Raw genomic sequence first — 16692 nt, forward strand, 5'->3', positions numbered from 1 at the left:
TTTTTGATAAAGCGGGTATAGTTCAAGGTTTAATATGATATTTACCCTTAATTAATTTAAGCTGTCAGACCTCTAATTAATTAATGGATGTCGGATATTTTAAATACGGAGATTCAATAAGTCTAAATACAAGCCCCGACTCATCACTGGTAATAAAGGGGTAAGTCAGTATTGATTCTCTAGTGGAATGAATTAATTGTGATCTGGGCTGATCATAGAAATTAATTCATTAGAGGCCCATCTTTATTCCTTGTATCTGATCCCTGGACTGGCCCAAAGTCTCCTGAGCCCAGTAGGAGTATAATTCACCCACTACAGTTATTGGTGCCCTAGGACTGTGTTTTATCTATAAATACAGCTATCTGCTCTCAGAATAAGACACACAAATAATCAGGGTTTTTAGAGAGCAGTAAGGGGCGCCGTTTTTAAGTGGCCGAATTCTCCTTGGGAATTCTCATAGCTCGTTGTCCATCCAACGTTGGGAGTTGAGCGGGATACAGTTCAGAAGGTCAGAACTGGAGACTTTCAATTCAGCCATTGACAGCCTCTGCATACAATTCACAAGTAAGTAATTCTAACTCCAATGTGCAACACTTAAATTCATAGGAGCATGTTAGGAATTAATCGTTGTATGGTGAATTAAGATATCCGAGAAACGATCCTATTGGAGCTATAATCCTTCAATGCTGCTGGTGAGGCATAAAACACATAAGCAAATAGAAGTTGAATATATTCATCTTGTTGATGATCTGGCAAGATTCAACTGTTATCCTTGGGAGCTTGTGAGCTATCAGTTTTTGGTGACTGTTTCGCACAATGCGAAACGGATAGTTGATAATAAACTTGTCAAAAAAAAATTGCGCCTTTGATGCATCTGGATGCACATTTATTCTTCAACTTTTTCTTCATGAAGTGTATCATAAGCTTGCGAATATGTGTGCCACACGGGTAGAAAATGCTGAAACATTGCATCCGCGCATATTGCGATGGTCAACAAATACTTTCTATAAGCTTGATGTTCTGATCGAATACTTCAAGCCGGAATTTGAAGATGAAATTGTAAGTAATTTTTATATTTCAAGTATTTTAATTTTTTATTTTGAACAGCATACCCACTCAAATTGTTTTTTTTTTAAATTAAAAACTATTTGCAACATCCGATGGTATATGATGAGTCTGAGATGCGACTTATAGATGGCATTGGGATTGATACGGCTGTTGGAAGCCCTATTCCTATTGATGACTTGTTGCACCATGTTCATTTGGTGGATGAGTAGCCCAAGGAGAAGAAATCCTAATCCTAATTTTCATACGGCTGTTGGAAGCCCTATTCCTATTATCATATGTTGGGAACTTAATGAAATATCCTAATCCTAATTTTGATGATACCAAAATCAATAGGTTTCACTTGTAATAGACTAGAACTGTTCGAACTCAAGTGTTAGAGTTCTTTTTCTAGTTTAGTTGTTGTTCTGAAGACTGAAGACTGAAGAACGAAGGACTAAAGACTGAAGACTGAAGACTGAAGATGCCGACTGATGTAACGATTAAGGCAAAGTCAAATACGGATATTTGACTTATCAGTCGAAGGATCAGTTTCGACTGATTACTTAATGCGCGCCACGTGGATTCAGCGGACTGATACTAAAGTCAAGTATCAGTTAAACATTCTTCCTCGGACTGAATCTCCTATGTTCAAAGGAAGCCACGCACTCCAAAAGTACAGCCGCATTAAATAGAGAGATCTCAGGATCGTCCCTTCTCCTGCTCTTCAAAGTAGCCGTTTTCACCAAACAAGGAACTCGAAGATTGAAGCCTCAGCCCAGGTTCAAATTACTCTAACGGAAGAAATCTTGAAGACCATCTCCACCAACGGATCTATTCAAGACGTCTCCTATGAATTGCGCTCAAGGTTCACTTCAATCTTCACCGATTCAACAACATAAGTTGAAATGTTGCCGAATTCGTTACTCAGCAAAACCGAGCCTCCCCAAAGTTTGAATCGAAGAAGAGAATCACAAAGCTAAAAATCAGTCACTGCTGATTACATACATTCTCTTAGAACTTAGGCAAATATTGTATATCCAAAGCCTAGGTAAAACTGACTGCAAAGAACTTGTTCTTTGTAGTTTAGTTGGCAAGTTTTCAAACCTCTTTTCAACGAACCGAATTGAGAGTTTGTGTCGAAAAGTAGTTCAAACTAGTGTTTTGTCTCTGTGAGATCTTAGTGTCCAGTGTGCGCTAGGAGTGACAAATCCAACACAGTGTGTTGGTACTTAAGATAGGCTCTTCAGTCGTCTCGATTTATTGTGCACCCGCAAGCACACGTTCAGGTTTGCTGTGCACTCGTAAGCACACGCATCGGTTTGCTGTGCACCCGTAAGCACATGCCCAGTGAAGTTGTTGGTCTGATCAACCGACCGTGGATGTAGGAAGTGTTTTCCGAACCACGTAAAAATCTCTGTGTTATTTACAGCTTTCAGTTTTTACCTTCTTACTTGTGCTTTTGCTTTTCTAAACCGAAAACTGATTAATTGCAAAAAGAAACTTAACTGCTGACAACGTGATTAAAATCACAGGCTATTTCGAAACAAAAGTTTTCTGCTGCGTGTGTTATTAGTCTAACTGATCTATCTTCTGATAGTCAGTAAGATTCATAACATTTCTCTGTTTATCAAACTCGACTGAAGCCTTACGTGTATCAGTTAAAGTCTTTGGCTTAACTGATAGCTCTTTACTGAAGAGTATTCAGTATCAGTCGTCAACCTTGTTTTGACAAAACTCTTTTTAGTAAAAAGGTTGAGTCAATTTGTATTTAAATATTTTGAAAAATAGCCTATAGGTGTATTCCCCCCCTATACACCTATTCGAGACCCTCCGAACCTAACATCATATGATGTGAATTTGTAATTATATTGTTTGTTTTTTCCTCTCTGGCACTGATATCAGCATGCTTATTGGGCTTGACATCGGTCTCTACCGAAAGTTACTGAAAATCCAAATGTTTTGTAGGTGAAGACTTGCTCATTAGGTACTTTATGTTTTTTGTAATTTATGTTAGGTTTTGGGTTGTGTAACTGATAACAATACTGAGACAATGTTGGGTACGTAATTTGTGTAGGAAGGCCTTGTTTTATGTTTCGGCAAATTTGTGATTTTTAGATTTTGTTATATTTATAAGCTAGCAAAAATTATAAGAATTAACTTATGATTTTCCAAGTTAGTTGGAATTAGGGGTGTGCATCGGTTCAAAACCGAACCGAACCGACCCAAAATATTAAAATCGAAACCGAACCGACCTCTTAAGAATTGAAACCGAACCGAACCGCTAAAATGCTAAAAACCGATCAAAACCGAACCGGTCAAAACCGATCGGTTTCGGTTCAAAACCGAACCGAATCGCCTGTTCCATTTTCTTTTCTTTCAAAAAATAGATTTTATCACAAAATTCAGCCACAAAATAACACTAATTCAGCCATATAATTTGAAAATATAGCAAACAAAAATTAGAGAACAGTCTGAAACCCCTAAATTCATCCAATTAAAATCATACAACAAAAATCAAAGAACAATCTGAACCCTATATTCAAAGTCGAGCTAAACCTCAAAATTCATCCATCTAAATCAAGCAAAAGTGATTTAGATTTGAGAGCGAAGAGTGAAAGTGATTCAGATTGGAAGATTTCAGAATGAAGTGCAGCAGCAGGGATTTACTTTAGAGTTTTGGGGTTTTCAAAATCAGCGAACAAGAACTCGTTGGTGGTGAAGGGTGTTCTGCTCGTGCTCAGAGAAGGGGAAAAGGGTGCTCTGCCGCCCGGTCTGCTGCTGTTGCCGCGGCGAGAAGAGCGGCGTCGACGGAGGAGAAGTGTTAGGGCAGAAGAGCGGCATCGTCGGGGACCTCGGGACGCGGCGTCGTGCTGCGTCGTGGGGGCGCGGCGTCGTTCGGACTCCAGTGCGGCGTCACCGGGGGAGCCTGGGGGGAGGCGGCGGGTGTGGTTAGAAGTGTTAGGGCAGAAACTTTAAAATCAGGTTTTATCTTAGGTGTAGGTTTCGAATTTTAAGTTTGTAACTAATAAAAATATATATAATAAATAATATATTTATTAAAATATATATGTATCGGTTCGGTTCGGTTTTCCGACCGAACCATGGCTGGAAAATCGAAACCGAACCGATTCCTAGTCGGTTTTTACCTTTCAAAATCGAACCGAAAACCGAACCAGGAAATCCAAAATCGAACCGAACCAAAAAGAATCGGTTCGGTCGGTTTTTTCAGTTCGGTTCGGTTTCTGCTCACCCCTAGTTGGAATCAACAAGTTACTATGTCAGAAATTATTAATGCTATTTGCTTTCCATTTGCTTTTTATTACTTTGGTTTGTATTCGCACTTTTATAATGTTTTGGGCATTTGTGGTTTGTGGTATTCAGTTATGTGACGCCCCAATTTTCTTATTAAATAAAAAGAAGTACTTTGATTAAAAAAATACGATTTCAATTTTTAAATAACTAAAACCCAAATCCAACAGAGAAAAGTAAATAAACATCATAAACTGAGTCTTTATTCTAAATGAAAATAAAACATTAATTTTCTTTTATCTTTGACCATCACTCGCCCTGCCTCTCATCGCCCGAGTCATCTCCTGAAAAAGATATTATTTTGGGGTGAGTACAATAAACTCAGTGAGGTGCATTTATCCATATTATAAGAATCACAACAAAATATAAGTGCAAAGAATACTGTCTGCTCTTTCATATTGCCCGAAATTAATAACTTTCTGTCTCTTAGCCCGAAGGCTATATAACTTTCTGTCTCATATAGCCCGTAGGCTATAACTTTCTATCTCATATAGCCCGTAGGCTATAACCTTCTGTCTCATATAACCCGTAGGTTATAACTTTCTGTCTCATAGCCCGGAGGCTCTGCCTGCTTCTCACACATATAAATTGAGTAAAACCTATAATAAGGATAAATGTTAAATGCAACGTTATAACCCCACTTTAACCTTTCTTGTGCAAAAACTCGCAATTAAAATCAAGTCTCGCACGCCGTTCCTAAAATGAATTATGAAAATTATAATTACAGCATGCTTAACCAATAAATGCACATAAAAATACGAAGGCTAAAATAAGAACGCTTCTTAAAATATAAATTAGGAACCATTTTCACCCCTTAGATCATCAAGATCTACGGTTGATTCATCATCTTGTTGGACAAATTCATGGTCCTGAGTTCGAATCCCAAAGGTAGCAAAAAATTATTTTTTGCAATTCATACCTTTATACAGTTTATTCATGCGTGTTATACATAAAATTCATACATTTTTGCTGGTTCGTAATTCTTAAAATAAGGGTGGTTTATTGAATAACCGCCCCCTATATATATATAGGGAAAGGTTCAAATAAGAACCACTAATAAAATAAGAACGGAGAACCATTTTAAGCCATTCGATCATCAAGATCTACGGTGGATGCATCATCTTGGTGGATGGATGCAGGTGCTGGGTTCGAATCCTGAAGGGAGCAAAAAAATTATTTTTTTCGGATGCATTAAATTTAATAGCGGATGCATTAATTTGTATAGCAAATGCAATAATTTTATTGGTTCTTATGTTCTCACGATAATTGTGGTTCTCACTATAACCGCACCATATATATATATATATATATATATATATATATATATATATATATATTGCCTTTCTTTCAAACTTTATTAACAAATAACTCATAATTCATTTAACATATATATATATATATATATATATATATATATATATATATATATATATATATAGGCGGTGGTTATTCAATAAACCACCCTTATTTTAAGAATTACGAACCAGCAAAAATGCATGAATTTTATGTATAACACGCATGAATAAACTGTATAAAGGTATGAATTACGAAAAATAATTTTTTGCTACCTTTGGGATTCGAACTCAGGACCATGAATTTATCCAACAAGATGATGAATCAACCGTAGATCTTGATGATCTAAGGACTGAAAATGGTTCCTAATTTATATTTTAAGAAGCGTTCTTATTTTAGCCTTCCCCTATATATATATATACTAAAAGAGCTTCTTTAGAATACATAGTTATCATACTATCGTATCATTTACTAAAAATATTAGAACAAAGGTATACATGCATTTATATCTAAACAACACATATCTTCATACATATATATATCCACGTAAAATGATGATACATATGTAAAAATAAAAATTAGAGAAATGACTTTTGACCAAAACTTAAGACCTGCGTCCACTTCATATATATAGACTCACTTTTGCTTTTGCCAAAAAAATTGTTGTGGAATTTGTTCGGGAAAACAATCAACGCAGCAAGAACATAAAAGAACACGAAGGCGATTTACGTGGTTCGGATTTTTCAATCCTACATCCACGGTGCAGAACAATCAATTCTATTTCACTATGAACACTCAAGAACTTTACAATTACAATTGAGAACACTCAACACTAGAAGAAGTGTATAGCCTACAAATCTATCAAGATTGCTATAATTCCTCGCTCTCAACTAGTTTACAGTAATGGAAATTCTTCAGCTTCGACTCAACAACTAATCTAGGTATTTAAACAAAAGAAATAGCAGTTGAGAAGATTTGAGATACGCGCCAACTTCTGGAATGAAGAAACACAGATCCGTTGGATCTGTTGTAACTAACCTAAAACTGAACTCTCTTAACTCTTGCATATTTGCTAACAGATCCCTCAGCAATAGACTAAACACCCGTGCATATTTTACCCGTCAGAGGAATCGAACTCCAGACCAGAGAAATCAAGATACCAGAGGAATCAATATGTCAGCGGAGTCAAAGTCAGAGAAATCATGCCAGAGGAATCGAATGCCCGAATGCCAGAGCAGCGAAGTCACATCACCAGAGAACTCAGGTTCAGAGGAATCAAGTCCAGAGCAGTGCAAAGCATCACCAGAGAAATCAAAAAACTAGAGCAGCGAAATCCACATTCCGCTGGTGGCCCATTTCTGTGGCGAGATCAGAGAAACCGTGTAGACTAATTGTATGTAAATACTTTACTCACAATTCTCCACCTTATCTAATACAATTAGAATACACCACTACTAGAAAAACGCTCATAGATAACGGATTTTATCCGTTATCTATGAGCAAAAAAACCGTTGTGTATAGTGGTGTTATCTATTCTATACGTCATACACAACGGTTTCAAAACCGTTATGTATAGTAGCATAGATAACGGTACGATGCGTCATACATAACAGTACGCATCCGTTATCTATAAAGGTTATACATAACGGTTTTTCACCGTTATGTATTAAGATTTTTCCGTTATGTATTATTATTTTTTTTTTTATCATAGTTAACAGTTTTTTGCACTTTTTATAACGGTTTTAACCGTTATCTTTGATAGAATACATAACGGTTTTTCACCGTTATGTATTAAGATTTTTCCGTTATGTATTAATTTTTTTTTTTTATCATAGTTAACAGTTTTTTGCACTTTTTATAACGGTTTTAACCGTTATCTTTGATAGAATACATAACGGTTTTTTGCACTTTTTATAACGATTTTTTGCACTTTTTATAACGATTTTTGCAGTTTTTATAACGATTTTAACCGTTATCTTTGATTAGAATACATAACGATTTTTTGCACCTTTTATAACAGTTTTTTTGCACTTTTTATAATTGTAGTATATTTTTAAATTTTGCAATTTTTATAAAACGACAAAATGATAAAATCAACAATAACAATTTTATATATCATCCAAAATATTCATACATTACCATCCAAATGAATCAAGTATCAAGTATACATCATCATTGCATATTCGATTCAAAATTGAAAGTACCAACTATCTTATAGCTAAAACAAAAATCTATCATACTATGTATTCTAGCACTAAGTCCTCAAGAACTAGTTGCTCTTTCCTGAAATCCTTCTTCCTCATGAAAGTAATCTGCAATAGAATTGGTTTTCTATGCAAGGCAAAAAGAGAATGCTACCAAATGCAGAAATTGGGGAATTTGAATGTAATGGTGTAAGATATACCTTTGTATGAGCTGCTAAGTTACTAACAGCAATTATGGGAGATCCGTAAGCATCACAAGCAAAGTCAATCATGGACCCGAATGGATATCCATGGTGCTCCTGCATAAGATAATGACAATCAATAACCACATATTCTAGTTATCAAGCATGAGAAAGGCGTGTGATCAAAGAGTGGTTATACCTGAGAGAAGGAGGAGAGAAATCCCCGTACACTGTGATGAAGAAGTGTTCTAACTTCCTCGATAGGCGGAAGCCTAGCAGCCTTTTCCTGAGGGAAAAAAGAAAAGAAAAAAGATTGATGTTGAGAAAAAAGATCCACAACATCTGCCAACTACTAGAAATATGTGCACAGGCTGTGGAACCTACATTCAGCATTAGTAAGGAGACTACTCAGAAATAGAGAGTGTGGAACCTAAAATAAAAATCCGGAATGCAAAGTTTTAATTGCAACTGCTACAGGCCTTTTGCTGGTTTTGATCCCTTTGATAGCTGCGAAAACAAAATTACAAAAGACAAAAATTAGATGAATCAACAAGCACCGATACTTTCTATAAACCCCGAATGAAGCAGTTTTAATCCTTGCCTTCAGCATAATCAGGAGCTCCGAAAACAGCAGAGCCAGCAACCAACGCATTGGCTCCGGCCTCAATTACCTGTGCAAGTATATTATAAAACTGACTTTTAGCACAGACAAATATGGAAAAACTCCGATAAAAGTTAAAAGAAATGAATAAAAATGAAAAGATAGGCGAAGACGGTGATTCTGGGATAATCAAAGAGCAGCATTTCCTCATAAGAATCTATGCTTCATTTCTCTCAGCAGACCGACATTTCTGGTCGAAGAATTGCACACTTATTCATTCTTACTTTTGTAATATGACCTCGAGCAAAAACATAGCTTCAATTGGAAGGCCAAATTGGGAAAAACCAGAAGCAGATCACTTCTCTTCCAATTTCTATCCACCCTTAGGCCCAATACCAAAGAATAATATGGCATAAAATACACCATAGGCACGACAGAATTCACTCAAACTAACATCCCAAAGCAAACTTACATAACCGATTTCCCTAAATCGTCCGCACACATGCAGCAAGTTTTACTGGTTTATACAACCCTAATGATCTCTTTCTTCAAAACCCCACCTTAAAGATCATTAAACCCTTTAAGATAGTCTATCAAGGATCAACGAGCCACAGGGAGAAACAATTGTAAACTGAAATTTTCAAAAGCAAGGTTTCAAGATTGTAAGCTTTTTATTCTTATCCTCCTCAAAGATGAGAAGATTAAGTGAGGATGTTTATGGATGTTGGGTTTAAGTGACATTCTAATATGTCTGAACCATAAGTCATGCAGAATTAGTCACTATTCTTTAGTAATTGATAAGGATTAAAGAGAAGAGGGACTAGGTAGTGGACCTTGTATGCATTACTCGGACCAACTCCACCATCTACCTCAATCCATGGGTTCACTCCCTGTACGAATTTTTTTCAAACAGTAAGGGAAATCTACAAGCAGTCAATTATTGCATGCAAGAAAGCAAGCGACGAAGCAGAAAGACATATTCACGCTACCTTCTCAGCGCACAATCTTCTCAACTCCACTATTTTCTTTACTTGGCTTTCTATGAAGCTTTGCCCACCAAACCCGGGATTTACAGACATAATCAATACCAAATCAACCACTGTAAATAAGAAAAAGAGAATGCGCTAGGAAATGTTAATTAACTGAACCAAACACATTGTGGGAGACAGAAATATGAGTATGAGAGACATAACCCCCCCCCCCCAAAAAAAAATATATAAATCAGAAAAAAGGCATAAGCATTTGGTTTAGTGGCCCCAGAAACTCTGCTTCAAATTCACTAACTCAAATATTTGCCCTTTGGCTTGGCAATTATGCAATAATATATTATCATAATTCGTGATCAAATATTTCTTTCTTTCTACTCTAAGTTAGCTCTTGTCTGGTGGTCGTTTAAGCTGCTACGCCTTCTATACTATGAGAAGCAGGCCACAGCCCGTTAAGAAAGAAATCACTGACATCATCTCCTCTTTGAATCTTGCCATAATACATTCTCAATTTAAGGACATACAGAACCTTACCATCAAGAACATACTCTATGGTACTCAATGGAGTCCCGGGGTTCAGGACAACTCCGGCTTTTTTCTAGTAGCAAGTAACAGGCTGTCAGATAACAACTTGAGAAATTCAGAATTCGAAACCATATGCAGCAAAATCCTTGCCACTCAATCAAACATACATCAGCATATAACAAATCATACCGTAATCGGTGCTATTCGATTAACAAATATCACAGACATTATATGTAGATTTATTCTCACGATGATTATATTCAGAGTTACAACAGAAGACATCAATATATTTCCAGAGAAAGGTACACAATGAGGAAAATGAAGAATTTTCCCTCGGTAGTCCAAGCGTAGGTACGAGGAGCAATGGAAAGCATCGAGGTAAGCACCACTGAGGCAGTCGCAGTGTGGTACGGCAACATCGAAGTCAAGCTAACACAACCTATCTCCACGGGCTACAGCTGCCATTTGTATGAATTCTGAAGCTGCAATTTGAGGAGACGAACATTTTAGCTTAAACATCAATGGATAATTGAACCACAATATACCTTCTTCTTTCTGGATAAAATTCCAAAGAAGCAAATTCACAAATACAGCTTGAAATAAAGGCTAGACAGCATACAAAGTCTTCTCATCACTATTCAGTCGCATCACAAGCTTGGATTTCACACATATAGATCTTCAAAAAACCCAAATAAGAACACACTGCAACTACAATTTCATGATTGTTTCTGACTAATTACTAACACTAAATTGAACTAATTCCTACAGAAACTGAAAACAAATAGAAATACAGTCCAACCTAGACTTTTTGACTGCATTCAAAATACTGAAGTATCTGAAACTCATGTTCTCTAGCAAGCTATCTATAACGAATGCATAACGAAACCCCACCCCCGTGGGCTCAGGGCGTTACACTATCCTTCCCTGAGCTCATAGCTCGAAAACCCCCAATTCATCCCTCAGCAAATAACCAGAACCCAAATCCACCCCCAATCCAGCCTATAAACCACTAAACGATATAAGCTTTAAGCGCCTTAGTGCATAGAGAAAATAGCATGAAGATGCCATCTGCAACACATATGTACACCAAAGAAAACAGTCTGTAATCCAATCAATCTTTGAACAAAATAAGAAATTACCATAAACGAGCTCTCTGTGGAAAGAGAAAGGTGGACCGGTGGCATCGTTTCCGCCACTGCTCGCCGGGAGTTGGAGGAGAAAGAGAGGTGATTAGGGTCTGGTGTGCCGGCGGCCATGGCTGCTGCCGCTCCTTCAGTTCAGCGACGGACATCCTCTTTCTCAGCAACAAATCAATTGGAAGCAGAAGAAGATTTTAGCCCTCCAGCTTCATTTGAACCCTAGCTTTGGCATTTCCACACAATTGAGATTCGAATCGTGTGATTGGGCAAGAGGGATTGAGGAATTGAAAGGGGTTTGGGCGTGTACAGGCTGCGTGAGGAGAGGTCGGCGGAAAAGGGCGGCACGAAGAGGTCGAAGTCCTAGGGTTCTAGATTTGGGGTTCTGTGGAAGACAAAGAAGGGAGAGAGAGCACAGAGCCGTTGAAAGCGGCGGCTCGCCGAATTTCATCAGAGGCCATAGAGAGAGGCGATGAGGGTGAAATGGCAGCGAGATCGCGAAGAGAGAGAGAGAGATTTGGGGAGGAGATGAGACGCAGCGAGGGTGGGCGGCAGCGGCGCGACGCAGCGCGACAAGGGTGGGCGGCGACGGGCTAGCTCGGGGCAGCGGCGCCGGCGGCGGAGTCAAGAGGGGAGAGAGAGAGTCGAGAGAGACATGGAGGAAGAACAAAACTAGGGCTTCAGTTTTGGGGGGGTTAATTTCTAAATTTCCTAATTTTTTTTTCTTTTTTTTTCACTTTTAATATTCAATTTTTGGTATTTATATTTCTAATTTAGATATTTAATTTAGATTTTATATAAGTGTTAATAAAATAAAAAAATGTTATGAATTTTTTTTTTCAAAGTCCATATCTAAGAATAAATTCAAATTTTAGGATAAATAATTTATTTGTTACTATTTTTTAATATAATATAAGATAATATAATATTATTTTAAAAAAATTAATAAAAAAAATTATACATAACAGTTTTTAGAGACGCTCATACATAACGGTTCAAAAACCGTTGTAAATGACTCTTATACATAACGGTTATTTAACGTTATAAATAAACCGTTATAAAAGATGGTCATAGATAACGGTGGCACAACGGTTTTGTAATACTGTTATGTATGCAACTAATAGATAACGCAAAAACATAACGCATTTGTTCAAACCGTTATCTATGCATATAGACAACACTACATAGATAACGGATTTTTCGAAAACCGTTATCTATTCCTAAAAGTGCGCTCATACATAACGGTTTTTGAAAAAAACCGTTATCTATGCACTGTTATGTATGTAAACTTTTGTAGTAGTGCACCGAACTACCTGTAAGAATTAGACAAACAACTTGCTCTCCTCGAGAGAGCTCATACCAATCAAAAAACAACACTTTTGGAACTTAACAGTTGGTAATGCTTTAGTAAGCACATCTGCAGCATTATCATCAGTTGAGACTTTCTTCACCACCACATCACCTTTTTCAACTAAATCTCTCGCAAAATGGAATTTAACATCTATATGTTTAGACCTCTCATGAAAAGATTGATGTTGAACAAGATGAATGACACTTTGATTATCACAAAGAATAGAGACAACCTGTTGATTAATGCCTAACTCAGACAGCATACCGCTCAGCCATATACCTTCTTTCACTGCTTCTGTAACAGCAATAAATTCGGCTTCTGTAGTGGAAAGAGCTACCACAGATTGTAGTGTAGATTTCCAGCTCACTGCTGTTCCATAAAGTGTAAATGCATATCCAGATTGGGACTTCCTTGTATCTGTACTTCCTGCATAACCCGAGTCAGTAAAGCCAACTAAAACTTGTTCTGAATTAGTGGCTCCACCTTGAAACATAATTCCTTTATTAACAGTTGCTTTTAAGTATCTTAATACTCCTTTTAAAGCATCCCAGTGTGCCTTACCAGGATTTGCCATGTACCTGCTTACAAGACTTACAGCATAAGCCAAATCAGGCCGAGTACAAAGCATAGCATACATGATGCTTCCTACCACATTTGCATAAGGAATAACACTCATGTTCTTAAGTTCTTCAACAGTAACAGGACATTGCTTATTAGACAACTGAATATGTTGAGCTATAGGAACCTGAGCAACTTTTGCTTCATTCATATTGAATTTTAACAATACTTTCTTCAAGTAATCAGATTGAACAAGCATAAGTTTCATATTTTTCCTATCTCGCTTGATATCCATACCAAGAATTCTCCTAGCAGTCCCTAGATCTTTCATATCAAATTCAGCACTCAGTGATTGCTTTACTTTATCAATCTCATTACTAGAACTACTAGCAATAAGCATATCATCAACATACAAGAGTAAGTAAACAACCACAGACTCAGCAACTTCTTTCAAGTATACACATCTATCATGCAGTGTTCTCTTGAAACCTATACTTATCATGAATTCATCAAACCTTTTATTCCACTGTCTTGGACTTTGTTTCAGTCCATACAAAGACTTTTTCAAGAGACATACCTGACCTTCATAGCCAGCTACTTCAAATCCCTCTGGTTGATTCATGTATATAGTTTCCTCTAACTCACCATTTAGAAAAGCTGTTTTAACATCCATCTGTTGCAATTCTAAATCTAGGTGTGCAGTTAGAGCAAGTATAAGTCTAATAGAACAGTGTTTAACAACAGGAGAAAAGATTTCATTAAAATCTATACCTTCTTGCTGAGAGAAACCTCTAGCAACTAACCTTGCTTTATACCTGATTACCTCAATACCTTTGTGAACCTCCACATTTTTCTTGTATAACCATCTACATGTTATACATTTCTGGTTCTTAGGTCTGTCCACCAAGATCCAAGTCTTATTTTTCAATAAAGACTCTATTTCCTCCTCCATAGCTTTGATTTCTTTCAGAGCACTGAATTGCTTCTTTATAAGACCTAGGCTCTCTGTAATTTACCTCTTCAGCTGCTGAGAAAGCAAAGCTAACTTGATCTGCTTCAGAGTATCTGGCTGGAGGTTTGATGACTCTTCTAGCTCTGTCTCTGGCTAGATGATACTCACTGAGGTCCTCAGTATTAGCCTGTTGTTGATCATCTTCTTCCTGTTTTATACCTGTCACTTCTGATACTCTAGACACTACATCATTAATAGGAGTGTTATCACTAGTTTTATCAGTGTTTACTTCAACTCATCTACCAGTAAACTCAGTAGTAGATTGCTCCTTAAGAGGCATTATATTTTCTTTAAACACTACATCTCTACTGATTAGGAGTTTTCCCTTTCCAGATTCTATGCACCAGAGCCTATACCCTTTAACCCCTGTTGGATATCCCACCATAACACATTTCAATGCTCGAGGTTCCAACTTATCCTGCCTAACATGCATATATGCTAAGCATCCAAATTTCTTCAAATTTGAGTAGTCTGCAGCCCTACCAGTCCACAGTTCTTCAGGGGTTTTAAAATCAATAGCACTAGAAGGACATCTATTTATAAGATAAGCAGCAGTGGTAACTGCTTCTCCCCAAAATTTAGGTGGCAAACCTGAGCTAGAGAGCATACACCTAACTCTCTCAAGGAGAGTTCTATTCATTATCTCTACAACCCCATTCAGTTGAGGATTTCCAGGTACTGATTTATGTCTTTTAATTCCCCTATCTTTACAAAATTCTTCAAATTTTCCAGAGGTGAATTCTAAGCCATTATCAGTCCTTAAACATTTCAACTTACATCCCTTTTCATTCTCAACAGCACTACACCACTCAACAAATTTATCAAAGGCATCAGACTTGTGTTTTAAAATGTAAACCCAGACTTTCCTAAAGAAATCATCTATTAGAGACATGAAATATACACCTCCACCTATAGTGGTGGTTTTGGATGGGCCCCACAGATCACAATGAACATATTGAATAGGTGCAGATGAAACATGTTTGCCAACAAGATATGGGAGTTTCTTGCTTTTACTTAATTCACATGCATCACAAGTGTTCAGTTTTTCCTCAGCAGATAAACTCAATATACCCTGTTTCTTTAGTTCAATTAACCCTTTTTCACTAACATGCCCAAGTCTCTCATGCCACAATTCAATATCACACGTAGAGGCAATTTCAAACTCACCAACAATAGTTTCAGCAACTAAATGATACAAAGTCTGTTTTCTGGTTCCTTTCAACACAATTTTATCTTCCTTTAAAACATATATATCATTAACACATGATTTAAACTCATAGCCTTTCATTTGTAGTGATCCAAGGGATATCAAATTCCTTTTTAGACTAGGAATATATCTAACTTCAGTTAAGAGCCTTACATAATTATCATGTAGCTTTAGCTTGATTGAACCAATGCCTCTGACAGGGCAGACTTGATTGTTCCCCAAAACTACAGATCCCAGGTCCTTCATCTGCAAATCAACAAACTAATTCAAGTTAGGACACATATGGAAAGAACACCCTGAATCTAATATCCAACTATTCTCAGTTTTAGAAGATGTGATGTTTAAAGCTTCAGCTTCTTGGATATTTTCAGCAAGGTCGGCAGTGTCTGATGAGCCTTTTTGAGCTTGTTTTCTTTTCCAGCTGTAGCAGTCTTTCTTGATATGCCCTGGTTTCTTGCAGAAGTGGCACTTCTTGGTTTCCTTCTCATCATCCTCCTTCTTCCCTGATCCTCCCTTCTTTTCTTTGAAGGGCTTCTTGGATTTTGCTTTGTTGAACTTTGCTTTGACATTGAGGCTTTCACTTGCGGTTTCTTGTCTACCATCAGATGCCTTTTGCAACTCCCTGGATTTCAAGGCATTCATGACTTCATCCAGGGAGATAGCAGTCTCCCTCCCATACAGCATGGCATCCCTCATGTTGTCATAAGATTTGGGCAGGGCACTCAGGAGCTGGATTGCCTTGTCTTCATCTTCTAGCTTTACATCAATATCAGCCAAATCATCAACGGCTTTATTGAATTCATCCAATTGATCAGATAGATTCTTCTCCTCTGAAACTCTGAAGGAATACAGCCTCTTCTTCAAGAAGAGCCGATTAGCTAGAGACTTAGTCATGTAAAGACTCTCCGGTTTACCCCATACTGCAGCTGTAGTGTCTTCTTTTGACACTTCTCTCAGCACTTTATCTCCCAGATGTAGGATGATAGTGCTATGAGCCTTCTTTTACATTTCAGCGAACTTCGTCTTCCCATCTCCTTCTTTTGGAGCCTTCTCTGTGGTCAGAACATCATCAAGGCCCTGTTGGATGAGAACGGCCCGCATCTTCATTCTCCACAGGGAGAAATCGTTCTTCCCTGTGAATTTCTCGGTGTCGAATTTAGCAATCGACATTTGGTAGTGAAAAGAATGGCGATTCCTCCACCGATCAAGAACTCCTCCGATTCAGATTTCCTCCGATTCAAATCTCGAACAGTTGGTGTGCGTCGATCTTCCGTTTCCCAC

General features: G+C 37.4%; 2 protein-coding genes across 2 annotated transcripts in view; both read right to left on the reverse strand.

Annotated features, from left to right (window-relative positions):
• The window catches only part of LOC131025745 (uncharacterized), a 774387-nt gene that overhangs the window by 94203 nt on the left and 663492 nt on the right, over positions 1 to 16692 (reverse strand). The gene's annotated exons all lie outside the window — the stretch shown is intronic.
• LOC131026325 (ribulose-phosphate 3-epimerase, chloroplastic-like) lies at positions 8451 to 10257 on the reverse strand. Its single transcript, XM_057956178.1, has 5 exons — positions 10157 to 10257; positions 9626 to 9735; positions 9470 to 9526; positions 8637 to 8706; positions 8451 to 8542 (listed from the first exon to the last, which is right to left on the reverse strand). The coding sequence occupies exons 2-5, from the start codon at positions 9713 to 9715 to the stop codon at positions 8466 to 8468; spliced, it is 294 nt and encodes a 97-aa protein (XP_057812161.1). The 5' UTR covers positions 9716 to 9735; positions 10157 to 10257; the 3' UTR covers positions 8451 to 8465.

The sequence above is a fragment of the Salvia miltiorrhiza genome, chromosome 5 (assembly GCF_028751815.1).
Source record: "Salvia miltiorrhiza cultivar Shanhuang (shh) chromosome 5, IMPLAD_Smil_shh, whole genome shotgun sequence".
NCBI lineage: Eukaryota > Viridiplantae > Streptophyta > Magnoliopsida > Lamiales > Lamiaceae > Salvia > Salvia miltiorrhiza.